Genomic DNA, 24,201 nt, shown 5'->3' on the forward strand with positions numbered 1-24,201 from the left:
GAATGGAAGGGGATGGAAAGGCAGAAGATGAGGGTGACGGTTATGGCAATGTTAGGATTCCTGTAGTCTCACACAAGTGCACAGTTTGGAGTCTTCAACGGGTTGGGGCTTTTTAATAAGATAAGTGGACAAGAGATTAGTAAAGTATTAATAGGCCATTTGCTTAGTCACTAGAATTAGGCAGTTTATCAGGGTACCACAGTAGATGTGCACATACCACACTTCCCTTTCTCTGGACTTTAATCACTCAGACTATGTCTACGCTGCAAGCAAGGATGTCAGTCTCCTGCTCACGTACTCAGGCTCACATTACCGCTCATCGAGCTAGCACGAGTGTAACTAGAAGTGTAGCACCAGCGGAGGCATGGCTGAGCCATGCCAAGTACAAACCTGGCTGAAAACCATGTAGGTGTGTACAAGGCAGGGGTCAGCCATGCCTCCGCTGCTGCTATCCATGCTATCACAGCAACATTGCTATTTACACTCGCACTAGCTCAATGAGAGTATGTGTACATGAGCAGGGGAATCACACTCTACTTGTAATGTAGACAGAGCCACAAAGGACAACTGGCTCCTGATTTCCATTTTTCTGGGAACTGACTCACACCATACTATTCTAGCTACAGACTCATATTACATTGTACCATCTAAAGAAAGAGTGTACTCAATTTTACAGGCTGGGCTCCCTCTGTAATTTGCTGCAGAGTGCAGTTCCTGCCGTAGATCTTGTTATACAATACCTGGCTATGCATTTTACAGCATGTAACGATCTGGCGTACTGGCTGCAGACTAATCAAATCATTTTACTGACACTATAGTTTTATTGTAATCTACAGTGCTACGGTATCTATTAACTCCCACCATATTCTATGTCATTATATCCTAATTTGGCTATACACTGGCAATGTCTTATATACCAAATTAACTTGCATCCTTCTTTAAAGAGAGTGCACTGTATATAAAATTGACTGTGCAATGATAGCTTTACGTTTGTATCATAAAGATGAATTTTCTCTCATCATACTGTACTAACCATAGAATGATGCTTTAATTCCTTTGGTTATACAGTAGGTTAGTACATTTGAATTGTGTAGTGAGTTGTGGATAGAATGAAATACGATACGGGAATTAACAGTGGCTACAATATTGTATAGTACAAACACCAATGCTTTTTTATAACTTTTCAGAGACATGACTTTATAAGAATATGTCTTAGTTTTTGTCTGGGATTAAAATAATGTTAAGAGGGAGCTAAATTTGGAAGTACATATTAGTAATTAAGAATACAATACATTACAGGGATGATGTAATTACCCCCAAATTAAGCATTATAAATCCAGGAAACTGATAAATTTAAATTAGGGCACAACTCTTAACTCTGCCCTGTCATCGACTCTTCAAACTTCCCATATACAGTAACTCCTCGCTTAACGTTGTAGTTATGTTCCTGAAAAATGCAACTTTAAGCAAAACGATGTTAAGCGAATCCAAATTTCCCCATAAGAATTAATGTAAATAGGGACGGTTAGGTTTCAGGGAAATTTTTTTCACCAGACAAAAGACTATTTTTTATTTTATATATATACACATACATACATACATACACACACAGAGTATAAATTTTAAACAAATAATTTAATACTGGTACACAGCAATGATGATTGTGAAGCTTGGTTGAGGGGTGAAGTCAGAGGATGGGATATTTCCCAGGGAATGCCTTACTGCTAAATGATGAACTAGAATTCAGCTGAGCCCTCAAGGGTTAACTCGTTGTTAATGTAGCCTCACGCTCTACAAGGCAGCATGAATGGAGGGAGGGGAAACAGCATGGCAAACAGAGACAGAGACACACCTGTGTGTGAGAGAGAGATACACATTGCTCCTTTAAGTACCTGACCCCATTTAAGTACACTGCCTTTTTAAGTTAATCAGCAAGCTGAGATGGCAGCTGCTGCCAGGAAGCTCCCGCTGTCCTGAGCCCTGTCGTGTGTCCACCCTGCTCTATGGAAGATGGAGTAAGCGGGATGCAGGAGCAGAGGGGAGGGGGACATCTTGACATTAGCCCCCTGTGGCAGGGCAGGAGTAAACCCCTGTAAGGCCCTGCCAAAGTGCTGGCTGCAGCCTGCTCTCTGGCCAGGAGTAGAGACTGAGGTATTCAGCAGGGAGCCCAGCTGCAAGCCCTAATGAGGGCTGGCTCAGAGAACATGCTGAGCTAAGTACTGACAGCTGGGCTGATGCATAAGAGAGCTATAAAAGCCCTGGACAAACCTCAATTAGGAGGCTAGCCTGGCAGGAGACAGGAGGGTGGTATTGCTGTCTCCTTACCAAAGAAGGAAGCCTCAAAAGCAAGGAGACCCTGGGGAGGGTCTATGGGGCACTAGCTGTTGGGGGATCTGGGAACTGCATGAACACTGTAAATAAAGACACTTGGGTGATCCAGCAAAAGAAGGCGTGGAAGATTCTCTATTATACCAGCCTAAACAGAGGGCACAGGCTCAAGAGGGAGAAAGCCTGCGGGGAACCCTGTGACACCCTCTTCTTTCCCCCCAGGAGGCGCTGGAGAGCAGCTCCAAGGCAGGGGGCAGGAGCAGCACGTGGCAGTGGGGATAGCTGAACTGACAGCAATTGATAGCCTGCTGGGTGGCTGCTGCACAGGGAACTTAGGGGAATGGGGAGCTGATGGGGGGCTGCCGGTTCACCCTGGTTCCAAGCCCCCACCAGCTAGCTGCAACGGGCTGCTCTTCCTGCAAGCAGTGGACAAAGCAGGAGGCTGTCAAACAACGTTATAAGGGAGCATTGCACAACTTTAAATGAGCATGTTTCCTAACTGATCAGCAACGTAACAATGAAACAACGTTAACCAGGATGTCTTTAAGTGAGGAATTACGGTAGTTAAAACTCAGTGAAATCATAGATTAGGGTTGGAAGAGACCTCAGGAGGACCAACACCAACTAAATCATCCCAGCCAGGACTTTGTCAAGCCTGACCTTAAAAACCTCTAAGGAAGGAGATTCTACCACCTCCCTAGGTAACCCATTCCAGTGCTTCACCACCCTCCTAGTGAAACAGTGTTTCCTAATATCCAATCTAGACCTCCCCCACTGCAACTTGAGACCATTGCTCCTTGTTCTGTCATCTGCCACCACTGAGAACAGCCTAGCTCCATCCTCTTTGGAACGCTCCCTTCAGGTAGTTGAAGGCTGCTATCAAATCCCCCCCCTCACTCTTCTCTTCTGCAGACTGAACAAGCCCAATTCCTTCCCTCAGCCTCTCGTCATAAGTCATGTGCCCCAGCCCCCTGATCATTTTCGTTGCCCTCTGCTGGGCTCTCTCCAATTTGTCCACATCCTTTCTGTAGTGGGGGGCCCAAAACTGGACGCAATACTCCAGATGTGGCCTCACTAGTGCCACATAGAGGGGAATAATCACTTCCCTCAATCTGCTGACAATGCTCCTACTAATGCAGCCCAATATGCTGTTAGCTTTCTTGGCAACAAGGGCACACTGTTGACTCATACCCAGCTTCTCATCCACTGTAATCCCCAGGTCCTTTTCTGCAGAACTGCTGCTTAGCCAGTCAGTCCCCAGCCTGTAGCGGTGCATGGGATTCTTCCTTCCTAAGTGCAGGACTCTGCACTTGTCCTTGTTGAACCTCGTCAGATTTATTTTGGCCCTATCCCTACCCTCCAGCATATCTACCTCTCCCCCAGCTTAGTGTCATCTGCAAACTTGCTGAGGGTGCAATCCATCCCATCATCCAGATCATTAATAAAGATGTCGAACAAAACCGGCCCCAGGACTGACCCCTGTGGCACTCCACTTGATACAGGCTGCCAACTAGACACCGAGCCATTGATCACTACTTGTTGAACCCGACAATCTAGCCAGCTTTCTATCCACCTTATAGTCCATTCATCCGATCCATACTTTTTTAACTTGCTGGAAAGAATACCGTGGGAGACCGTATCAAAAGCTTTGCTAAAGTCAAGCTATATCACGTCCACTGCTTTTCCCATATCCACAGAGCCAGTTATCTCATCACAGAAGTTAATCAGGTTGGTCAGGCATGACTTGCCCTTGGTGAATCTATGTTGACTGTTCCTGATCACCTTCCTCTCCTCCAAGTGCTTCAAAATGATTTACTTGAGGACCTGCTCCAGGAATTTTCCAGGGACTGAGGTGAGGCTGACCGGTCTGTGGTTCCCCGGGTTCTCCTTCTCCCCTTTTTAAAAGATGGGCACTATATTTGCCTTTTTCCAATCATCCGGGACCTCCCCTGATCACCACGAGTGTTCAAAGATAATGGCCAATAACTCTGCAATCACAACAGCCAATTCCTTGTTATATGGTTGAATCTGACTATTTTATATACCAGGGGTGACATCCTAGAACCACTGAAATCAATGGGAGTATTGGCATTTACTTCAATGCGGCCAGGAATTCCCCCAGATACCTAGATCACCAGAGCTACCTCTGAGGGTTTTAAATACTCATTGTCCAGGTTCACATATGTTCGTTGTATGCACTAGATTGTAAAGACTTTTTAGGAGTCTAGAATATACTTAATTTGTAATTCAGTAGGTACTTTTTTTCATGCTAACACATATTATACATGGTTCTTTGATCCATTAAATTCCCTTGCTGACAAAAGATCCCTCTTCTCTCACACAAACACCCAGGGAATAAGATATCTCAGAGATAAGGAGGGGGAAAGAAATAATAAAAAATATAGACGTAGAACTTGCTGCTGCAGTCCTTCCTCATGCAAGCCTTCTATTTTGCCTGAGTGAGGAGCGCAGGGTCAGGCTCACACCTTTTGCATTAGATAAACCTACTTACACACAAAATAGAGTCCAGTGGTAAATTGAATGTCAACAAGTTAGAAGGATTTTAGTTGCATCTTTACTCTGATCTTTCGTAAAATAGTTTCCATAGCAGCCTGATATCACAAAATAATTACGCTATGTCGATGACAAGGGGTATCTTCCCAAAGTAACATGCTTAGCAATACTACACCAAATATTTTGTAGAATTTGCAGTTTGTAAACAATCTTTTTTTGAAGCCCTGATTTTTTAAAACAGGTTTAGAGATTAATGTTATTATTCCCTTTAGTCCTATACAATCAAACAGTAGATTTCTCTCTTATAAAGATTAATCTCTCTTATAAACATCCCAGTTTACATGCATATTGTGGGTACAAAAAGCTGCTATAATGGATCTTAATGCAGCAGTTGTGTCCTGTGATCCCATTAGATTGTCTCCCTGGGGGCGAAGGAGAATAATGGCTCTTTTTTGGTCAGAGTGCAAGACAGAAATGGAAATTAAGATGGGGAGGAAGGGGGCAGAAAGAAAGCCCACTTGCCTGACTGACAGATGTTGGTCACTTTGTTTATTTTTAACTGGAGAAAGTAAGCATAGTGTGGTGATGAGCACAGTAAATGAAATAGAATAGAGAAGAGCATTCATCTAGACTTGCCATTCCTCACAAATGGATTCTGAAATTAAAGCTGATGCAACCACCAGGCCACCTGCCTGACAACTGGTGATGTGCGAAGTGGTGTGCGAGCTGATGTATATTTCTGTTCTGCTGAGAGGTACTGGCGACTGCTTGGACCACAAACTTCTTTGAGATTGGGTCTGAACGCACCCTTCAATTAACCTTGCTGTCAGGTTGAGTTAACAAAAAGCCCTCCCACCCCCCCAAGACAAAAGACAGTGCAATCTCCTGGGCAGGTTCACAACCAAGAGGGTTTGCTGACTAGTGGGGGGGGGGCGGGGAAATGGGGAAGTGCACGTATATGCACCAAGCAGCAACCTGTAAGCACAGTGTGATCCTGGAAAAAGCTATAGAGAAAGAGTTTTGGGGTCTGTTGGCTAAAGAGGCTTGGGGCTGTAAGCTAAAAAATGCTCCTTTTGTTCCTGGTTCCTCCTGTGTTCCTTGTAAATAAACAAAACTGCATTAAAGAAAATAGATAAATAAACAAAGACTCCATCAATTTCTACTTCCAACTGGAACATCCCCGAGTCCCAAATTCTGACTAGCTGCTCAGGTCAAAAAGGAGCACCATTTTCTTCAAAAAGATGCAAACCATCTCACACATCTTAAATTCAAACATGAATGGCTGGCAAGCCAATAGGGCTTTGAATTTGATACGAGGAAGAGGAATTCAAGAAGGCAAGGCATGACATTTTAAAGCAAAGATAGTCACTAATGGCTATTTTGTAAAGAGTTCAGTTCCCATTTAGACACCTAAATTGGGAGCTGAGCGCTTGTGAAAATCTGGTCCTATGTGAAGGATGCTCTCTACAGTAGCACTGCTATGCTGATGGATGCCACTTCCTAGAAAAGTAATAAAAGATGGCTTTAGCCAGAAAGAAGTCTGTTTGCCAAAGATGCAATCTGCTGATAAATCTGGTTGTTCACAAGACTACAGGCATCCAATCCTTCTTTAAAGTTCCCCAAGTTACAGGTTCCCTGGCCACAGTTTATTCAAAACTAACAAGGAATTGCCAAGCAAGCCCATCCAACATGAATCAACAGATTGTCAATGAAGAGACTTGTTTAGCTTTCTCTTGCAATCTGAACCCTCCACCCCTGTACAGGGAAAGAAATATCTGCAGCAAACCTTAGATAACTAATTTGAGAAACGATATTATTGTGGTATAATGCTTATACTTGCAGTTAAGTGTCATTCTTTTACTAATCGGTGATATAATTTTACCGAGTAATCTGAAAGAGAAATATTAAGAAGAAGCAGCCAAGTAGTAATTAACTTTCTTTCGAGGAGAAAAAGCAATAAGAATGATAAATTCTTATTTTGCTGAAAGACAGAGACCATAATTTCTCTCTCAGGGAATTAATCTAAGAACCTTAAATTAACTCTTTGGGAAGCTACACTTTAAGCTTTCCCAGTGAAGATCCACTGCCATGTTGGGGAACATAATACTCTAAGATTTAGTAGCTGAGTTTAAGTAGATGAATTCCTGGGAGAAATCTTATCCTGAAACACACTGTCCTAATCAGTTAGTAAGATTCATTTCTGTTTTTGACAACCATGGCCCATATTTTCTCTGTATGCCAAAAAGCGTAACAACTTTCTACAAAATTGGTGGATACATTCTGCACACCTCCTAGCACAGGTCTCAAGTGCGCCTCATTTTTAGGGACATTGCTCATTTTAGTCCCAAAGCTACCTATAGTCCACAAAAGTTTGGCCTCCCCTTACTTATATAATTGAAAATCAAATCACAAAGCGACTCATTATATTGAGATTAGAGAGTCATTTAAACTAAAGGAATGAATACCATATGATTTTAATTTTCCTGCACAGTTAATTTTTGTGCCCCTCATTTTGGGTCTTTGCTACACACTGCGTCCCAGCTCTGGTCCTTGGCATGCTGAGAAGTATTCCTCTTTCTCAGTATGTGCATAGCCACAGAATGAGCAGGGAATGCTGCCTGGGAACCTACTGGTCTCCAGGAATCTACCAGATGCACATGGTCACGCATCCAGAGACCTTGTGCCATCATACTATTATCTGAGCCCTTCCAATATAACTGTTGCCAGGGCTTCTCTTGCCTACTCACTTTCAGGAGGTAAAGAACCAGGAGGATGTTCCATGATGCAGAGGGATATTAGGATGCAATAACTTTTTGCATATTCCCCATAGGGATATTGTTGTTGGGAGGTGTCAAGGTTCCTCCCCCACTCTGAACTCTAGGGTACAGATGTGGGGACCTGCATGAAAACCTCCTAAGCTTACTTTCACCAGCTTAGGTTAAAACTTCCCCAAGGTACAAATTAATTTTATCCTTTGTCCCTGGATCTCCACTGCCACCACCAAACTTTAACTGGGTTTACTGAGAAACGTAGTTTGGACACTTCTTTCCCCCCAAAATCCTCCCAACCCTTGCACCCCACTTCCTGGGAAAGGTTTGGCAAAAATCCTCACCAATTTGCATAGGTGACCACAGACACAAACCCTTGGATCTGAGAACAATGAAAAAGCATTCAATTTTCTTACAAGAAGACTTTTAATAGAAGTAAAGAAATCCCCTCTGTAAAATCAGGATGGTAGATACCTTACAGGGTAATTAGATTCAAAACATAGAGAATCCCTCTAGGCAAAACCTTAAGTTACAAAAAAGACACACAGACAGAAATAGTCATTCTATTCAGCACAGTTCCTTTCTCAGCCATTTAAAGAAATCATAATCTAACGCATCTCTAGCTAGATTACTTACTAAAAGTTCTAAGACTCCATTCCTGGTCTATCCCCGGCAAAAGCAGCATACAGACAGACACAGACCCTTTGTTTCTCTCCCTCCTCCCAGCTTTTGAAAGTATCTTGTCTCCTCATTGGTCATTTTGGTCAGGTGCCAGCGAAGTTACCTTTAGCTTCTTAACCCTTTACAGGTGAGAGGATTTTTCCTCTGGCCAGGAGGGATATTAAAGGGGTTTACCCTTCCCTTTATATTTATGACAGGAGGAATAATAATAATAATATGCATCTGCTGGCACATCCCTTCCCCACCCCATATCCCTGACCCTGAGGGATCTGTTCCTATTTTGGTTATATTTTTTGAAACATTAATAACTCCTCATGTCAAGAAAGTATTATTGAACTGAAATTAAGATCACTTCCAAATGCAGACTGAGGGCACACTCTTATGAGCCAGATTCTGCTCACGTTACTTACATGAGACTACTTGTCTCATTCAATAGGCTATTCCTGCAAATAAGGCAAATAGATTTTGGCCCTATGCCAACAAAAACAAGGTTTCACTAGTGGTATTTTCTAAACATCATAACTCAGCACATTTTAATTTGACCTTGTAAGGTCTATGTCTATCTTACTCTCACACATATTTATAGCATCTAAAACATAACCAGAAAAAGGAGGAGGGTGAAATATGACATCTCATCAATTATTTATCATAATTTATCATAAACCATATATCCTTCAGCCCTTTCTTTCTGATATAGTCTCAGTTATTGGATTGAATTATCTTTTCTGAAATAGCACATGATATGCTAGTGTCAAAGAGACTCTCAACAGAGGCTACTGGCTACTTTTTATACTAAATGAAATTCAGAAATTTGCATCTGGCTTCTCATAGAGAAAATCAAGCATCCCTTTCCCATGTTATATATGACCGTCTCATTCTAAGGGCAACTTGCTTCAAGTCTTCTGCATCTCTCAATCTGCCAGCCATGAAGATGGATAATATCTCTCTTAGAATAGACAGATCTTGGAGTACATTATAGTCTCCTTCTTAAGGATTCCAGCTGTAATTTTCTTTCCTAGTAATTGGGATTTGCATACTGTTCCTCACAATGATGCATATTCTAGCTATCCGCTCTGTCATGCTGCCACTGCATTTTTTTAACAATGCCACAATGTAAATGATGTTATCAAATTCTGCAGACTTTTCCACCTTTAGATTTCTTCATGTCTTTCTTTTTCCAGTTCACCATTTCTGAGCGAACACATGTTTTTAGTTTTATTTCTTTGTGATGTTTCACTACTGTGACCTTGTCATTCTTCAAAGCTGGATCCTGTTGGTTTTCAAATACCGAGTCCAGACTGTCTGATCATGCTACAAATTTTTGGTCCTGATATGTCTGGTGTTTTTATCTTTGTAGGATCAAAGTTAGGCTGTTTATACCACAGTACATTACACTTCTAAAAAGGTATAGATGTCTCCATGCTTGAAACTCACCTGACTTTATTTCATAAAATATACTCTACTGTATCTAGTTGTACCATGCTGCTCCTCATCCTTGTTTCATTTTCTTATATAGAAACTTTCTTCATTAAATCTTCTGTGTGGGATTTTCAAAAATACTCAGCAATGGCCTAACTCTGCTCCCAACAAAGTCAATAGTACACCTCCCACAGATTTGGGAGATAGGCCAATGCTGAGTGCTTTTGAAACCCTACCACTCATGCACAAGTACCTGGTCTGCCAATGTTCCATGCTTGATGCTCTCCTTTTTTCATGCCCTCTCTCGGGTTTCTTTTTGCCTCTCTTATACGGATTTTTTTTCCAGGTAAATGGAATTCTTCCTCATGTTGATTGGACAACTTCATGCACTATCGTATTTTGCCCCACTGATCCACTCTCTCAATGATTCCCAGCTGATGGGTCACAACCCCCCTGGAAAGGAGTACTCGTGGCACCTTAGAGACTAACCAATTTATTTGAGCATAAGCTTTCGTGAGCTACAGCTCACTTCATCGGATGCATAAAATGGAAAATACAGTGAGGAGATTTATATACACATAGACCATGCAAAAATGGATGTTTACCATATACATTGTAGGAGAGTGATCACTTAAGATGAGCTATTACCAGCAGGAGAGTGGGGTGGGGGGAGAGAAAACCTTTTGAAGTGATAATCAAGGTGGGCCATTTCCAGCACATTTCTAGGAGTTAACTGAGGAACAGTGGGGGGGGGAGGAATAAACAAGCGGAAATAGTTTTACTTTGTATAATGACTCAACCACTCCCAGTCTCTATTCAAGCCTAAGTTAATTGTATCCAATTTGCAAATTAATTCCAATTCAGCAGTCTCTTGTTGGAGTCCGTTTTCGAAGTTTTTTTGTTGAAGAATAGTCACTTTTAGATCAGAAATCAAGTGACCAGAGAGACTGAAGTGTTCTCCGACTGGTTTATGAATGTTATAATTCTTGACATCTGATTTGTGTCCATTTATTCTTTTACGTAGAGAAATTGGCCACTAAAGCAGCCTCAAATTTCCAGTAGCCCCTTCAGTTCCTGCACTGTCCCCTCCACTGAAGATAATCGGTGGCTGTAGCAGCCCCGCCCTCACTTCTCTTATGGGCCAGCTCCTAATTTTCCCTATATGCAGGGACCCCACGCAATGCACAACCTCACTCTTCTTTGTGCAGGGATTTGGTATCCTGCCCCCACAATACACTGAATCTGCATTGGTTTGGCTGCAGTCAGGGCCCTCTCTGCCTTTTATCAGAATTGTTTCCTAACAGATCCACAGCCCACTTTTCCCAACAGGAACTAAAAAGCTCAGTCAGCTCAATCTGGTGAGGAAGTATTTAATTTAACTAGAGCTGGTATCGCTGTTGAAACTATGTAAAACCTTATGGATGTTCTGGGCCTGATTTTCTACCGTCTTAGGTCTTGTGTACTCACTGCATTTATACAGAGGGGGTGAAAAGTGAGTGCAAAATGCTAAAAAAGGTGTGAGTGAAGAATTCTCCTTTGTACCATTATACAGCTATTTAGTTATAGATTTTAAGACCAAAAGGAATCATTATCATCATCTAGTCTGGCCTCCTGCATAGCAAAGGCCATAGAATTTCACCAAGTGTTTCCTGCATCAACCCCATAACCTCTGGATAAGCTACAGCATATGTTTTAGAAAGAAACATCCAATCTTGTTTTAAAAAGACTTCAAACAACAGAGAATCCACCAACCCCCTAGGTAAGGTGCTCTAATGGTTTATTACCCTCACTGTTAAAAATGTGCGCTTTATTTCTAGTCCACATTTTTCTACCTTCAGCTTCCATCCACTGGTTCTTGTTATGTCTTTGCTAGATTAAAAAGCCCTCTACTACCAGAAATCTCTTCCCCATGTCAATACTTGTAGACTGCAATCAAGTCACCTCTTAACCGTCTCTTGGAAACACTAAACAGATTCAGCTTCTTAGGCTCTCATTGGAAGTCTATTCCAGACCTCAGATCATTCTTGTAGCCCTTTTATGAATCATTTCTAATTTGTCAATATCCTTTTCAAAGCATAGATACTAGAACTGGACACATTATGTCAGCAGTGGTCTCACTTATGCTGTACAGAGTGGTAATATCACCTCCTTACTTTTACTTGATACTTGCTGGTTCATACATCAAAAGGATCACATCAACTCTCTTACCTACAGCATCACACTGAGGGCATGTTCAGTTTGTTATCCACCATGATCCTAATTCCCCTTCTGAATCACTGCTTTCCATAATACAATCTCCCATCTATAAATCCCATCCTTCATTCTTTATTCCTAGAGGTAGGAACTTGCATTTGACTGTATTAAAACACATGTTGATCAAGCATGCCCAGTTTACCATATGATTTAGATCACTCTGTAAAACTGACCTTTCCTTATGTAACCCTTCTGCCTGTCAGAGTTGGCAGCAACAAGGGCCGGGTTCAGTATCTAGGGGTTCCATTCCAATAACACAATGCAAAATTGGCTCGAGCCCCCACCCAGTGACCTGGGACAAATATATACCACCCCCGCTGGGCGCCTCCAAGAGGCAATACTTCCCCTCTCGCAAGCACAAAGTCTGAGTGTAGCAAAACACCTTTTAATAACAGAGAGAAACAATGTGGCATTATGTTGGGGAAACACCACCAACAGGATTCATAACACAACCCATGAGCAAAAAACCCACCCCAAGCAAATTGGGGCATGTCCTTTCCCTTTGGTTCTTGAGTCCAGCAACCCAAAATCACCCAAAGTCCCAAAAGTCCAACGACCCAAAAGTCTCTGTCCCTGGTCAAGGCAGCCCCAGAGTTCAAAAGTTTATCTGCAGAGAGTTTTACCTCCCAACCTGGGTGGAGATTTGGGGGGGGGAGGTGTTTAAGGGGCACCTTACGTGGTCCAAAGCTGATGGCCCCACCTCTTCATGGGGCTCCACTCTGCCAGCCACCCCATGAGCTGCTCTAGGCATCCAACAAACTGCTCTGCTCCACCAGCCACTCCACTCGCCGTCCCGCAAACTGCTCTGCTCCACCAGCCGCTCGCCATCCCACAAACTGCTCCACCATATATCTTCAGGCTCCCCCACAACACTCAGTGATTTCAGCTCTTAGTAAGTTTAGCTCTTTTGTGATTTCAGCTTGTAGTAGGGGAGCCTCAGTGCTGGTACACCATTAGCCCAAAGTGAATTCAGCTCAGCAGCCTGAAACTAGACTCCTAATAGAATCAAAATTAGCTCTGATATTCCACAGTGGAGAGAGGAGGAAGTGCAATTAGCATGTAAGGCCCTCACCAGGGGGCCCATACCACCAAGTATTAATACCTATCCCCAGCCTCTCTCAATTCACAGAGTTTTGGAACCCATGTCCCTTGCCTAGCGAGTGCTACTTAGTTGATGGCGAGTCCCTCCATCATCACAAAAGGCCAAGTACAGTTCCACTGTCCTTGATTCCCATAATCAGGGTAATAACAATTTATTCTTCCTGCCCCAATAACAGAGACACTGGGGATCCCACAGCAGCCAAAGTAACCATTTGGGCAGCTATGGCCTCATTCTAGGTGGGGTGGGTGTGCCTATGCAAATGAGATCAGTCCCTGAAGTTCTTTTCCACAACTTGCCACACCTCACCACCAGATGTCAGGGTGGTGCTCATCCTGACTCTGCTTACACTTACTATATTTACCATTCACCAATTTTTTGTGTCATCTGCAAACGTTACCAGCAATGATTTTATATTTTTTTCCCAGGTCACTGATAAAGATATTGAATAGCAGTGGGATGAGAACAGATCCCTGTGGGATACCACTAGAAACATCTCCACTGAATGATTATTCCCCATTTACAATTATTTTTTGAGATCTATCAGCTAGGCAGTTTTTAATCCATTTAATATGGGTTGTATTTATTTTGTATAGCGCTATTATTTTAAATCAGAATATCATGGGAGACTTGGTCAAATTCCTTAGAGAAGTCCATGCATTTTATAGTATGTCAATACAGCCATATTTATCAATCAAATCTGTGATCTCATCAACTATATCACTTTTGTTTGACAAGACCTATTTTTCATAAAACCATGTTGATTGGCATTAGTTATATTTCCATCATTAAATCTTTACTGATTGCATCCTAGATCAGCCTTTCTGTAATCTTACCAAGAATCAGTGTCAAGAGAACTCACCTACAATTACCTGGGTCTTCCAGTCTATCCTTTTAAAATATTGGTAGAACACTGGCTTTTTTCCAATCTTCTGGCATTTACCCAGTATTATAAGATTTGTTAACTGTCCATGTCAATAACTTGGAGACCTCCATAGCCAGCTCTTTTAGTTTTCATGCAAGAATTTTATCTGGTCCTGCAAACTTAACCCAAGTGTAAATGACAACACAAGGTGCAAGATAGTGGAGAATCAGGCCCTTTAATTTTGACGCCACCCCACTTGCCATTTTAATCAGTGCACAGAACTATGATTCTATTTAAAAGCCTGTATATTGCTATGCATTCCACACCAGCGTGGTTTAATAGATGTTTCTGCACTTTCCTTGTGTTTGTCTACTTTTTCCTTACCTGGAACTTACAATCTTACAGTGACCCAGGAAAACCAAAACAAACATAAAAAGCAACCACAAATGCCTTACAGTGAGAGACTTAATGAGCTCAGTTTCTTTAGTTTGTGAAAAAGAAGATTGAGACATGACTTGATCTGTGAGGCACCTAGAATGCTTTGGATGCTTGATAAATAATAAGGAGCAAAATAACCAGTTTCCACATGTGAAGGGGAAAAGTTGTACATGCACATACCTGTACCTGCTTCTGGTCTAGGTCTATACAGATTCTAACACAGAAAATTGGTGTAGAGTCCAACATTTGTGTGCATGCAGGTGTTCAAATTGTTCAAAGTGCATGTATAAATATTTGAATGTACAGTTTTGCAGGTGCAAGAGTGGAGGTCATGGACTGAAAATTGGGCCCTTATAGTTGGCTCTCAGTATATGAAATTGCCTATTGATATCCGTACATGTGTAATGACAAAAAGAGTGTGAACACTGACAAAAATCATTATGGAATTTAATATATGCTTTCTACAGCTACATAATTGAGAGCCTGAAGTGTAATTTTTCTCACATTCTTCTGGCTAATCAAGCATTACATACCCAGAAAGAGAGATTAAAGTGTGTGTGTTTCAGATATCACTTACCTTTTATTCAAATAAAAATTGTTTCCAAATAAGGGCCATATCATCTGTTAGTCTCTCCTACATGAGTTATTATAAACTATGTCCTGAAGGTTTTTTAAAACCAAAATCCTAGCCCATTCCTGCCGCCCTAACTCAAGTGAAATCCCCTAGGCTGAATGAGAACTGAATGTGGTATCATCAAAAGATATCAACCTTCGTGTTTGATCCTTCATATGTAAATGCAGCACCTCTACTATTGCCAAATTTAATAAAAGCACTACATTGTGTTCTTCTATTTTAGGATGTATCAAAATAAAATATGCAACACACTTCAGTAGAAATATGCATATTTTACTACTTCAAAGGTGCTTGGTTCTTGAACTAAATAGACATATGTCTATTTAGCTAACATTTTATTTATTATTATAACATTTATTTATGAGAACCACATTGTATACTTATTATGCTGAATGACCTATACTCTTAAAATAATGAAACAACACAAAAACAGAAAGTGACAGAACTTGTGGAAGTGCACAACTGAAACGGAGTAATGCTGATTTTCTTTTCTAGTTATACCACTATTCCACAGCAATTACATGCCGCCTTCTGTTATAAAATCTTAAAAGCATGCAACCTGCAAGGATCTACAATTGTGGATTTTCAGTCACATTTCTTTATCTTTGAGGCAGATTTTTGAAGCCTGATTTTAAATTGAATGATCAGATAATAGCGAAATTAAGATATAATATTTAAGCAAGCAGCAGTGTCCGACCCTTTTGGTATCCTGTATCTTTCTAGTCCTTCTCCCCCAAAGGCTTTCACAAAGAGCTGACAATGAAAGACAACCAACCAGCGTTATAATTATAAGTTCATTTCCATGGGATTTTCATTTTGGAATGAAAAAGATCAGATATGATTTTCAATTGAACTCAGCACTGGCTAAATTATGCTCCCATTGAAGATGATGGTTAAACTCCCATTGTTGACTTCCATGGGAGTGGTTAGGCCAACTTTGAGGCTTTTGAAAATCTCGCACTTCAGATTTGCTTGAAAAATGAAACACAAGTCATCAGTGCAACCCTTGTGTGTGTGCAGCTTGGTTCGAATCCAACCAACTCTTTTTTCAAACAGCCAAATTTGTGCTGTGATTTCTAAGCATTTTTTCTCAACTGCACAGGAATAAAGTCACAGAGCCAAAAATCATTCCTGGCTTACAGTGGCTTCTGTTTGTGTAAATCGGGGTCCCTGGTGTTGGAAAGTATACCAGTGATCTGGAAAGTTAACTGCACTTGCCGTGTAAGGTGCATGACCAAAGCAGGTTGGGGATGCACCAGTTCAGTGCATATTCACAGCACCATCGACCAGGTAGGTTTCTGTGGAGCCCTGGCCACAGGTCAAAGCTCCACCTGTCTTGGTAGACAGCAAATCCCCAGTAGAGCATCGGGGACCTTACTGGTGCAAAGAAATGCAGCTTGCACCTCCCGGCTTCAAGGAGGATCCATAAAACTAACAGCATATTTGAAGGTATTTTATGGGAGAGAAAAAGAAGTGGCTAATATCACACAGGATTCCCAGTGCAAATATAATGGGCCAATTCCTATTCTCATTGAAGTCAGTGGCAAAGCTATCGTTGACTTTAACTGACTTCAGGATCAGTCCCAAAGTGATAAAGGAAGCCACTGTTCTGTGCAGAAACTTAAACACTATAAACAAAACAACCAGCAAGTATACCTAGAATACATAAACAAACAGTACATAAGAAACGTGAAGAACTTGAAAACCCATTCTGAACAGACAAGAAATCCCTACCACCCAGTAACTGTAAACGGCAAATTAAATAATAGTGAACAAACAACTTGGAAGAATCAGAGCTGTGAAAATTAATGAATTTAGCTGTATTAAGGAGACTGAAGAAGTAACTGTAATACCAATTCTGGAGACATTTCCCTGTGCTTCCAAACAGCTTATTTCTGCAAAGCAAAAACCTCAACTTCAGTGGTTTCCGCAGGAGGGCAGGTGAGATTTGTGCTTAGACATCATGCTCAGGTCCTCCCCAGATTGTTACAGAATTTTTTCTCTTGTGAAAATTGCTTTTATTTCCTTCTTAACTCTGGATCTCATTCCTCTCTCCTCTACTTCCTGCTGCCAAAACCTAAGATTTTCCACAGGCTCTTCAAAGCTTTGTTATACCCTTCCCCATCCTGCTCCTCTCTCCTAACCCAAACTATAGCTTGTTTAGAAACCGAGGGAGGGAATACTAGGGGAGCTCAGGGTTTCTCTCTCCGTGTTTCTCCTTCTTCCCCATGCACTTTCCTGAGGAAGGCACTACATGCCTGTGATGAGGAATTTCAGATGAAGTTTGCATACCTTTACATTGAAAATAATAACTACAATGGGATTTCTACCTTTCTGCCATGGAGGTGGGGGTGGGCGGGCGGGGAAGGAAATAAATCTTGTTAAACACACACACACAGAATCCAACGACCTCAGCTGCCCTCCAGCCTGGCAAGAATAACAAGCCTTCATCCTGTGATGTTACTGAAAGGAGGAAGGTTTCCTGGTAACTACATGGAAATTCGCACTAAGGTCTAACCTTCAACAGGTTACAATACTACTGCAAATAACCTCCAGCAGTCAATCTTTTGTGTTCTATGTGGCCTCTTTATAGCATCCCCAGGTTTCCCCTACCATTTTGTTATGACCTTTGGTCTACTAGAGGACAGATTTTTGCTGGTGGTTTCACTATACTTCTTAATATGCCAGCCCTGTCCAAATGGATGTTCTGGCTTGGAGGTATATGGTTTAGTTTCTAGTTTCCTCTCTGTTTTATTTAACAATTTCTGCTCACTGGGGCGGCTTTCTAAGGCACACATCTGTTTTTATGAGGATGCGAGGGGAAGAGACAGCGGTCATATGTTACTCTAGCATATGCTTCAGTACATTACAGGCAATCACAGTGTAGACAAGGTCGGATACAGATAGCTAATCTAAACTGTTAATGCAGTTAAGCTTTTTCATGTATTAGCATGATCTCCCTACTTCTCTCCTTCCACGGAGTGACTTTAACTCCGGGCACAGTTACTGCACGGAAGTTTTGACTTGACACCCCTACACATACCCACTCACCCACCCCAGTCCCATCTCTGCGGGGAGGATATTACCCCTGGACAATCAGTGTTCATCTTCGTCAGGGATTTGCGTTTTCCCTGCCCCTTCACTGCATGCCGGATAGTAACCCAGTCTAAACGATTGCCAGTGCATGTATGTTTCTCCAACCCCCCTTCTCCCTGCCAGGAGACTGTTGATTAACCCTTGGGGGCAGGTGCTGGTGAATGGGAGTTGCATGACAACCCCCCCCCCCCCCAATTAACCCGTGAGAGCCGGGTGCCCGCAGCAGGCATAAGTTTCTTCCCCGCGCCCGCAGTGCTGGCTGAGCCCCTGACTCACCCGAGGTGAGCTGCATCCAGGCGCAGATCTTGTAGACGGTGGCCGTGTTGCAGAAGAAGAAGAGGGTGAAGCAGACGATGCAGGCGATGATGAGCGTCATGGAGAGCCCGATGAAGAAGGAGGCGGCTTTGAAGGCTCGCGCGGGCAGGCTGGAGAAGTCCGTGAAGCTGCCCCGGCAGGTGAGCTCCCGGGAGAAGCCGTTGCCGATGCAGTAGTGGAAGAGCCCGAAGTAGCCCGCCTGCGGGGTGTCCACGCCGTCGCCGATCCAGTAGGGCTGGATGAAGCACACCACGTTGACGATGGCAAAGCAGATGGTGAAGATGGCCCAGAGCACCCCGATGGCCCGCGAGTTCCGCACGTAGTTGGTGTGGTAGAGCTTGGCCGCCTCCTGAGCCGGCAGCATCCCCGCCGCCGCCGAGGCTGCCGCCGCCGCTCCGGGCATCCTCCCCGAGAGAGCCCCGCGCGGTGCACTGCCCGCCCCGGCGCTGCGACAGCCAGACCCTCCGCCCAGCGTCACACGCTTCGCGGCATCCCCCGCCGCCGCCTAGGGGGCGAGCATCCCCAGCCGGCAGGCGCTGGCCCGGGCGAGAGCCCGCCCTGCTGCCGTCGCCGGCGCTGCGGCGGCGAGTGCAAAGCCCCCGGCGCGGCGAGGCGCGCTGCTGCTGCTTCGCCGGCGGCGGCGGCTGCGGCTGCTGCGCAACCGCGTCCCGCCGCTGCCGAGCCGGAGGGGGAGGCGCGCGCGCTCCGGTGGGCAGCTGCCCTGGGCGTGGGGGGCAGGGGGCAGCCGCGCTCTGCCCCCGCGCAAAGGGGTGGGGCCTGGGACCCGGCTGCCGTGAGGCCGCGGACAGAACGGCTGCGGCCCGGGGGCTCGCAGAAGTTGGGAGCGGGGGTATCTGCAGGCAGGGCCACCCGGCACGCGCGGGGTTCCTAGGCGGGGCAAAGCCTCCAGGCTCCCCTAACTCAGCCGCAGTGTGGGCTTCCTGGGTTTTCAGCTGAGGTTTCTACCCCTTCTCCTTGTGCACCTGGCCTTGGAAACACCAGGGCTCCCCCACAGAGCGCCAGGCTTAGAAGCTTGTCACTAGTGTTGTAAAGACCACTGGCCTCTCGCAGGCATCTCTGGGGGCTGGAATAACCACAGCTGGAAGAGCCTGGGGCACCTGCCTAACTTCCCTCGCTCATGCTGGCACACGGACTCTCTCACCAACAGGAGTTGGGCCAATGAAAGATATCGCCTCACCCACCTTGTCACTCCCAAATCCTGGGACCAACAGGGCTACAACACTGCGAACAGCACTGACTGTCCTTTGTCCCCCACAATCCAGTAGCTGTCTACAGCACAAGGGAGGTGAGCGGAAGATTGGACACCAGTCCCTAGGCAGGGGCAGTAGCTGTCGGCATAAGATTGAGCTACCTGCCACTTGCAGCAGTGGTGGCCAGACTCCAGGATCTGACTTTAAGTGGGATTCTCCACTGCTGTGGAATATTTAGGGTAAAAATGGTAACAGCTTCCATGTGTATCAAGCCACCTGAACACACAAATTCTGGAGGCAAGCATGAGGGAGGCACAAATAGGGTTTTCATTGTGGGGTGGTTTTGCACACATACAGCAAGTGAATGCTTGAGGATGGGTGCACCCAAAAGGGCTTGGTTATGGAGGTGATCTAAAGAATAGATGTGTGTAACGGTTTAAGGCAGCTGCATCTATATCTTCCCTCAGTGGTCCAGCTCCCTAGCCATTGCCTGTCTAGGGATGGAAACCTGCATCTCAGTCCCTTCTGACTGGCATATTTCCAGGCTGCACAGTTCCCTACCTATATTGTATTATTCCCAGCGGAGATAGCAAAACTGCTTGCTTTCTCTTCAGAGACTGATAACAGAGTGATTGTCAACAGTATTAAGTTACCAGACAGTAAAAGCACTGCAGAGAAAACATTTAAAACAATAGAAGAACATACATGCATGCTCATAGAGTTTGGGAGATATCTGGTAAGCCTAATGTGGGCTCTGGCAGGAGCAGTCCTTCATCAGCCCACCCAGGGATTTCCTTTGTCATCACAAGTTCATCACAGCTTCAGCTCAGAACAAGCACATTCATCCCACGTTTAGTCCATGCTTTATACAGTTCTGGGACCTTAGTGCTGGACTTTTGAGGAGCAGATAATTAGTAAACAATGTGTTTTCCTGTCCAGGGTGTAGCTTCAAAAGGGTGAATTTCAAATGGGCCATTTGCATTCCTTTTACTTCTGGTACTTCCTAGGAAATCCACTTCACAGATATTGTTCCAAAAGCCCCTTTGAAGTTCCTAATACTTTGCAAGAGATTGCATTAGCCAGTTTCTTAGAGAAGGGACATGCTGACAATACCACATACACAATTGCATTTTTAATAGAATGGATCCTAAAGATATTAAAACCAATTCAATAAGGTTTAACTTAATTCAATAAAGTTCATACAGAATATTGTTGTCAGTCTGTCACAGAGCACAGTCTATATTCAGAATTGGACAGGCCCATATAGCTGAGTAAGTTAGTTATGGTTCATGCAGGTGCATGCCAAAAAGTAAAGGCAGAGGTGGTCCCCATTAGCCCTACATTGGCTGCTGAGCCTGATATTCCTGTGCAAAAGAGGCAGTAACTGGGGGCTCTGGGAATATTGTGGGAAAAGCAGCTAGACATGGTTATAAGGAGGTGTCCCAACACAGCAGCAATGCTCTATCTGCTTGTGCTGTGATGGATGAGAGAGTGGAGGCAGGAAACAGAATCACTGGAGACAGGCAGCTCTGTTCACATGACTTTGGCCTGGTGTAGTTTGTTGCACTGAACATTTTGGAGCAATTAGCATGTATTAGACAATTAGCATATGGTAATGATGATTTGGTCACTATTACAGTTAAAGGCACGGCCTGAGACCTGCGCTTTTCAGCCTGAGTTGTTATTTGAAAGTACATGTATAAAGCTCTTTGAAGATTGCCCTTCCCTGAGACTGCACAGAGCCGCAGTGCAAAGGAACCAGTACGGGGGCAGGTGCTCTGATAGGAAAGGGGCTATGCTATACCACTGCAGTCCAAGTGATTTCTTCCAATTATTGGGAGATTATGTTCTCACTGATAGCAATGGCTGATGCAGCCAGAGAGCCACACTAAAATAAAATTAGAAATACTCAGAAAATGGGGGGAAATCTCTGTGGAAAATGGTTTCTGTTTTTTTGTTGAAATTTTCTGACCAGTTTGAGACTAAGTCCAATAGTTCAGAGGCTCAGTAGAAGCTAGCAGAAGCATTGACCTATAAAAACGTCATATCTTCTAGAGAGTTTATCCTGTTTGGGGGGGGGTGTTTTGGGGGGGAGGCGGGGGAACGGGGCTAAGGGATGGCCAGCCAGATCTCTGGTTATTGTAATTGTTTAAAAGCTTCAATGTTACTAAAAGTTATATTTAATGAAATATGTCATGTTCAGCCTTAGAGTGTATTCCAGCAGAGCCAGTACCAGCTAAGTACCAGTGGTGGGCAACTTGCGGCCTGTCAGGGTTGTCTGCTGCCAGGCTGCGAGACAGTTTGTTTACATCGACCGTCTGCAGGCACGGCCACCTGCAGCTCCCAGTGGCCGCAGTTCACTGTTCCTGGCCACTGGGAGCCATGGGAAGCGGTGGCCAGCACATCCTTGCGGCCCACGATGCTTCCTGCAGCTCCCATTGGCTGGGAATGGTGAACCGTGGCCCCGAGGAGCTGCAGTGCCTGCGGACGGTCAATGTAAACAAACTGTCTCACAACCCACCAGCGAATTACCCTGACCCTGTGCAGCCTGCGGGCTGCAGGTTGCCCACCACTGAGCTAAATGATCCTCAGCAGAGGAGAGGCTGAGAGGGAACTGGACTGAGGCAAGACCAGCAGCATGATGGCTCAATTGCTGTTAGCCTCAGAGGCTAGGGGAATGAAGTAGGGTGGTGGAGGAACTGGGCAGAGCTGATACCAGGTCAGTGACATGTCATGTCTGCAGGGACTGGGGAAGACAGAAAGGTCCAGCAGGAGTTTGATAGCGAATAGATGAGTGATGCCTTCGGCTGCTTGGACCAGATAAGGGGACGGCAGAGAGGGTGCCTACATGTGCAGAGGCAGCAGTAGCAAAGCTGTTTGGCACTCAGTTCTTTTTCAAGATCCCCCAAACTCCCAGAACATACTCTTGTCAGGTCTAATTTTCAGCTCTCTTAATCCAGGAGCCTTTTGAAAATAGGCATCATGGGGGTGGGGGACAAGAGAAAAGAAGGCACACAAGAGAAGAGAAGGCACAAGAGAAAAGAAGCAAATAAGAACCTGGTTTTCAAGGTTTCAATGAAAGACCCTCACACACAGTGAATTACACATTTTATTTATCATAGAAGCATTGACACATGAGAATTTGAATTTGTGAGCCAGAGAGTCTTAGGTACTTAAAAAAAAAAAACACCACAACCTCAAGGCTAGGCTACTTAGCCGTACTTGCTAGCTTCAGACATCTCATGGCTTTCACTAAGAGTCAGATGTATGAAATGGGTTGTATAAAATGTTATTTTTGATTAACTTCTGTTTTGTTTTTATTTTTCAAAGTACTAAATCATCATAAATTGGAAAATGTCCAAATGTAACTCTAGTGCCAGCAGGCAGGACAATATAAGGCGTCAGTTTGGAGATCTATTACACATCATACCAATAGAGCTGAGCTTCTGGTTCTTTTGAGGAATACAAACTTCACTTTGTACCAGATGAGAGTTAAATATGTCTGGGGCTCCTCAGCCACTACTGCAATACAAACATAAGGACAATAATGTTTCCTGCCTCCTGTAGGCATATTTGAGGCTGACAAGCAGGAGTGACTTTGTGGTACTGAGATTTCTTAATGGTGCTTTTCACCTTAATGGGAATGGATAACAAGAGAATATAATGGACAATAAAAGAACAAATATTTCTCCTGAATTTCTCCAGATTGTAGTCCTAAGATTACATCTTTTACTTCTAATTCCTCTTGTTTATTTTCTAGGTTCTCTAAATTTTCCCCCCAAATACTGGATGTTAGTCAGCTCTTACTGAGATGTATTAAAGAGGTTATCTTGTGAAAGATAAATATAGTTCACAATGGCCTAGATGCTTAAAGTTACATTCTGACAGTTATATATGAAGCGGGAACTTTCCCTCCTCCAGCAACATAACAGGCAGTTGTGCAGGAAACCTGAGGTACAGCTGAGCAACCAGAGGATTTTAGGAAAAGATGACTTATTGTTCTGGGGTCTACTAGTGATAGGGCAAGACAAAGTAAATAAAAAGCTTCACTGCCAAAGTTCCAGCAGACGTGCCAGCATCCTGATGTCAGAAAGAACTCAGAAACAGAGTTAGGGACTCAGTTATTAAACAGTAGCCTGTAGCCTTAATATTCAGTACATTCTGTCCATTGTAACTGGAGAAACACTGTACCTCAAAACCAACAGTTTGGAAATATGCTTAAGGTCTGGCACTACTTAGCTGAAAGCTTTTAATGTCACATCTCCATTATCAGTAAGTTTAGTTTTCAAAGTGTAGCATATCGATTTCACTCAAGCTCTCAACATCTTAGTAGGTCCTATAGTTAGTTAGTAGTTGTTTCTGAACTCTGAAGAGATTAATTTAAAGGTCAGATTCCCACCTCCTGGTTGAAAGGTTGCTCTGCCGATGATGTGAGGTCCCTGAAGTCATGAAGGAACTCCATTCAGGGAATCATCATGAAGGTCACGAGAGTGTCACCTGAGGTACATCCTACATGGTTTTCAGCAATGGTGCAGCTCTGCCAGTGCTAACAATGGTGTGCAGGCCACACACAAGTACTT

The 24,201-nt window shown here is 43.8% G+C and overlaps 1 protein-coding gene across 3 annotated transcripts in view; it reads right to left on the bottom strand.

Annotated features, from left to right (window-relative positions):
- Positions 1 to 18,878, bottom strand: part of LHFPL3 (LHFPL tetraspan subfamily member 3) — a 408,865-nt gene extending 389,987 nt beyond the window's left edge. The window contains exon 1 of one of the 3 annotated variants that reach the window (XM_074942512.1): positions 18,372 to 18,878. In XM_074942512.1, coding sequence (XP_074798613.1) covers positions 18,372 to 18,813 — 442 coding nt within the window. In that variant the 5' untranslated portion in view covers positions 18,814 to 18,878. The remainder of the gene's footprint in view (positions 1 to 18,371) is intronic. The other 2 variants (XM_074942511.1, XM_074942510.1) reach the window with 2 other exon arrangements.
- Positions 18,879 to 24,201: the final 5,323 nt, after the last annotated feature.

Source organism: Natator depressus, chromosome 1, assembly GCF_965152275.1.
Source record: "Natator depressus isolate rNatDep1 chromosome 1, rNatDep2.hap1, whole genome shotgun sequence".
In the NCBI taxonomy this organism is placed as follows: domain Eukaryota; kingdom Metazoa; phylum Chordata; order Testudines; family Cheloniidae; genus Natator; species Natator depressus.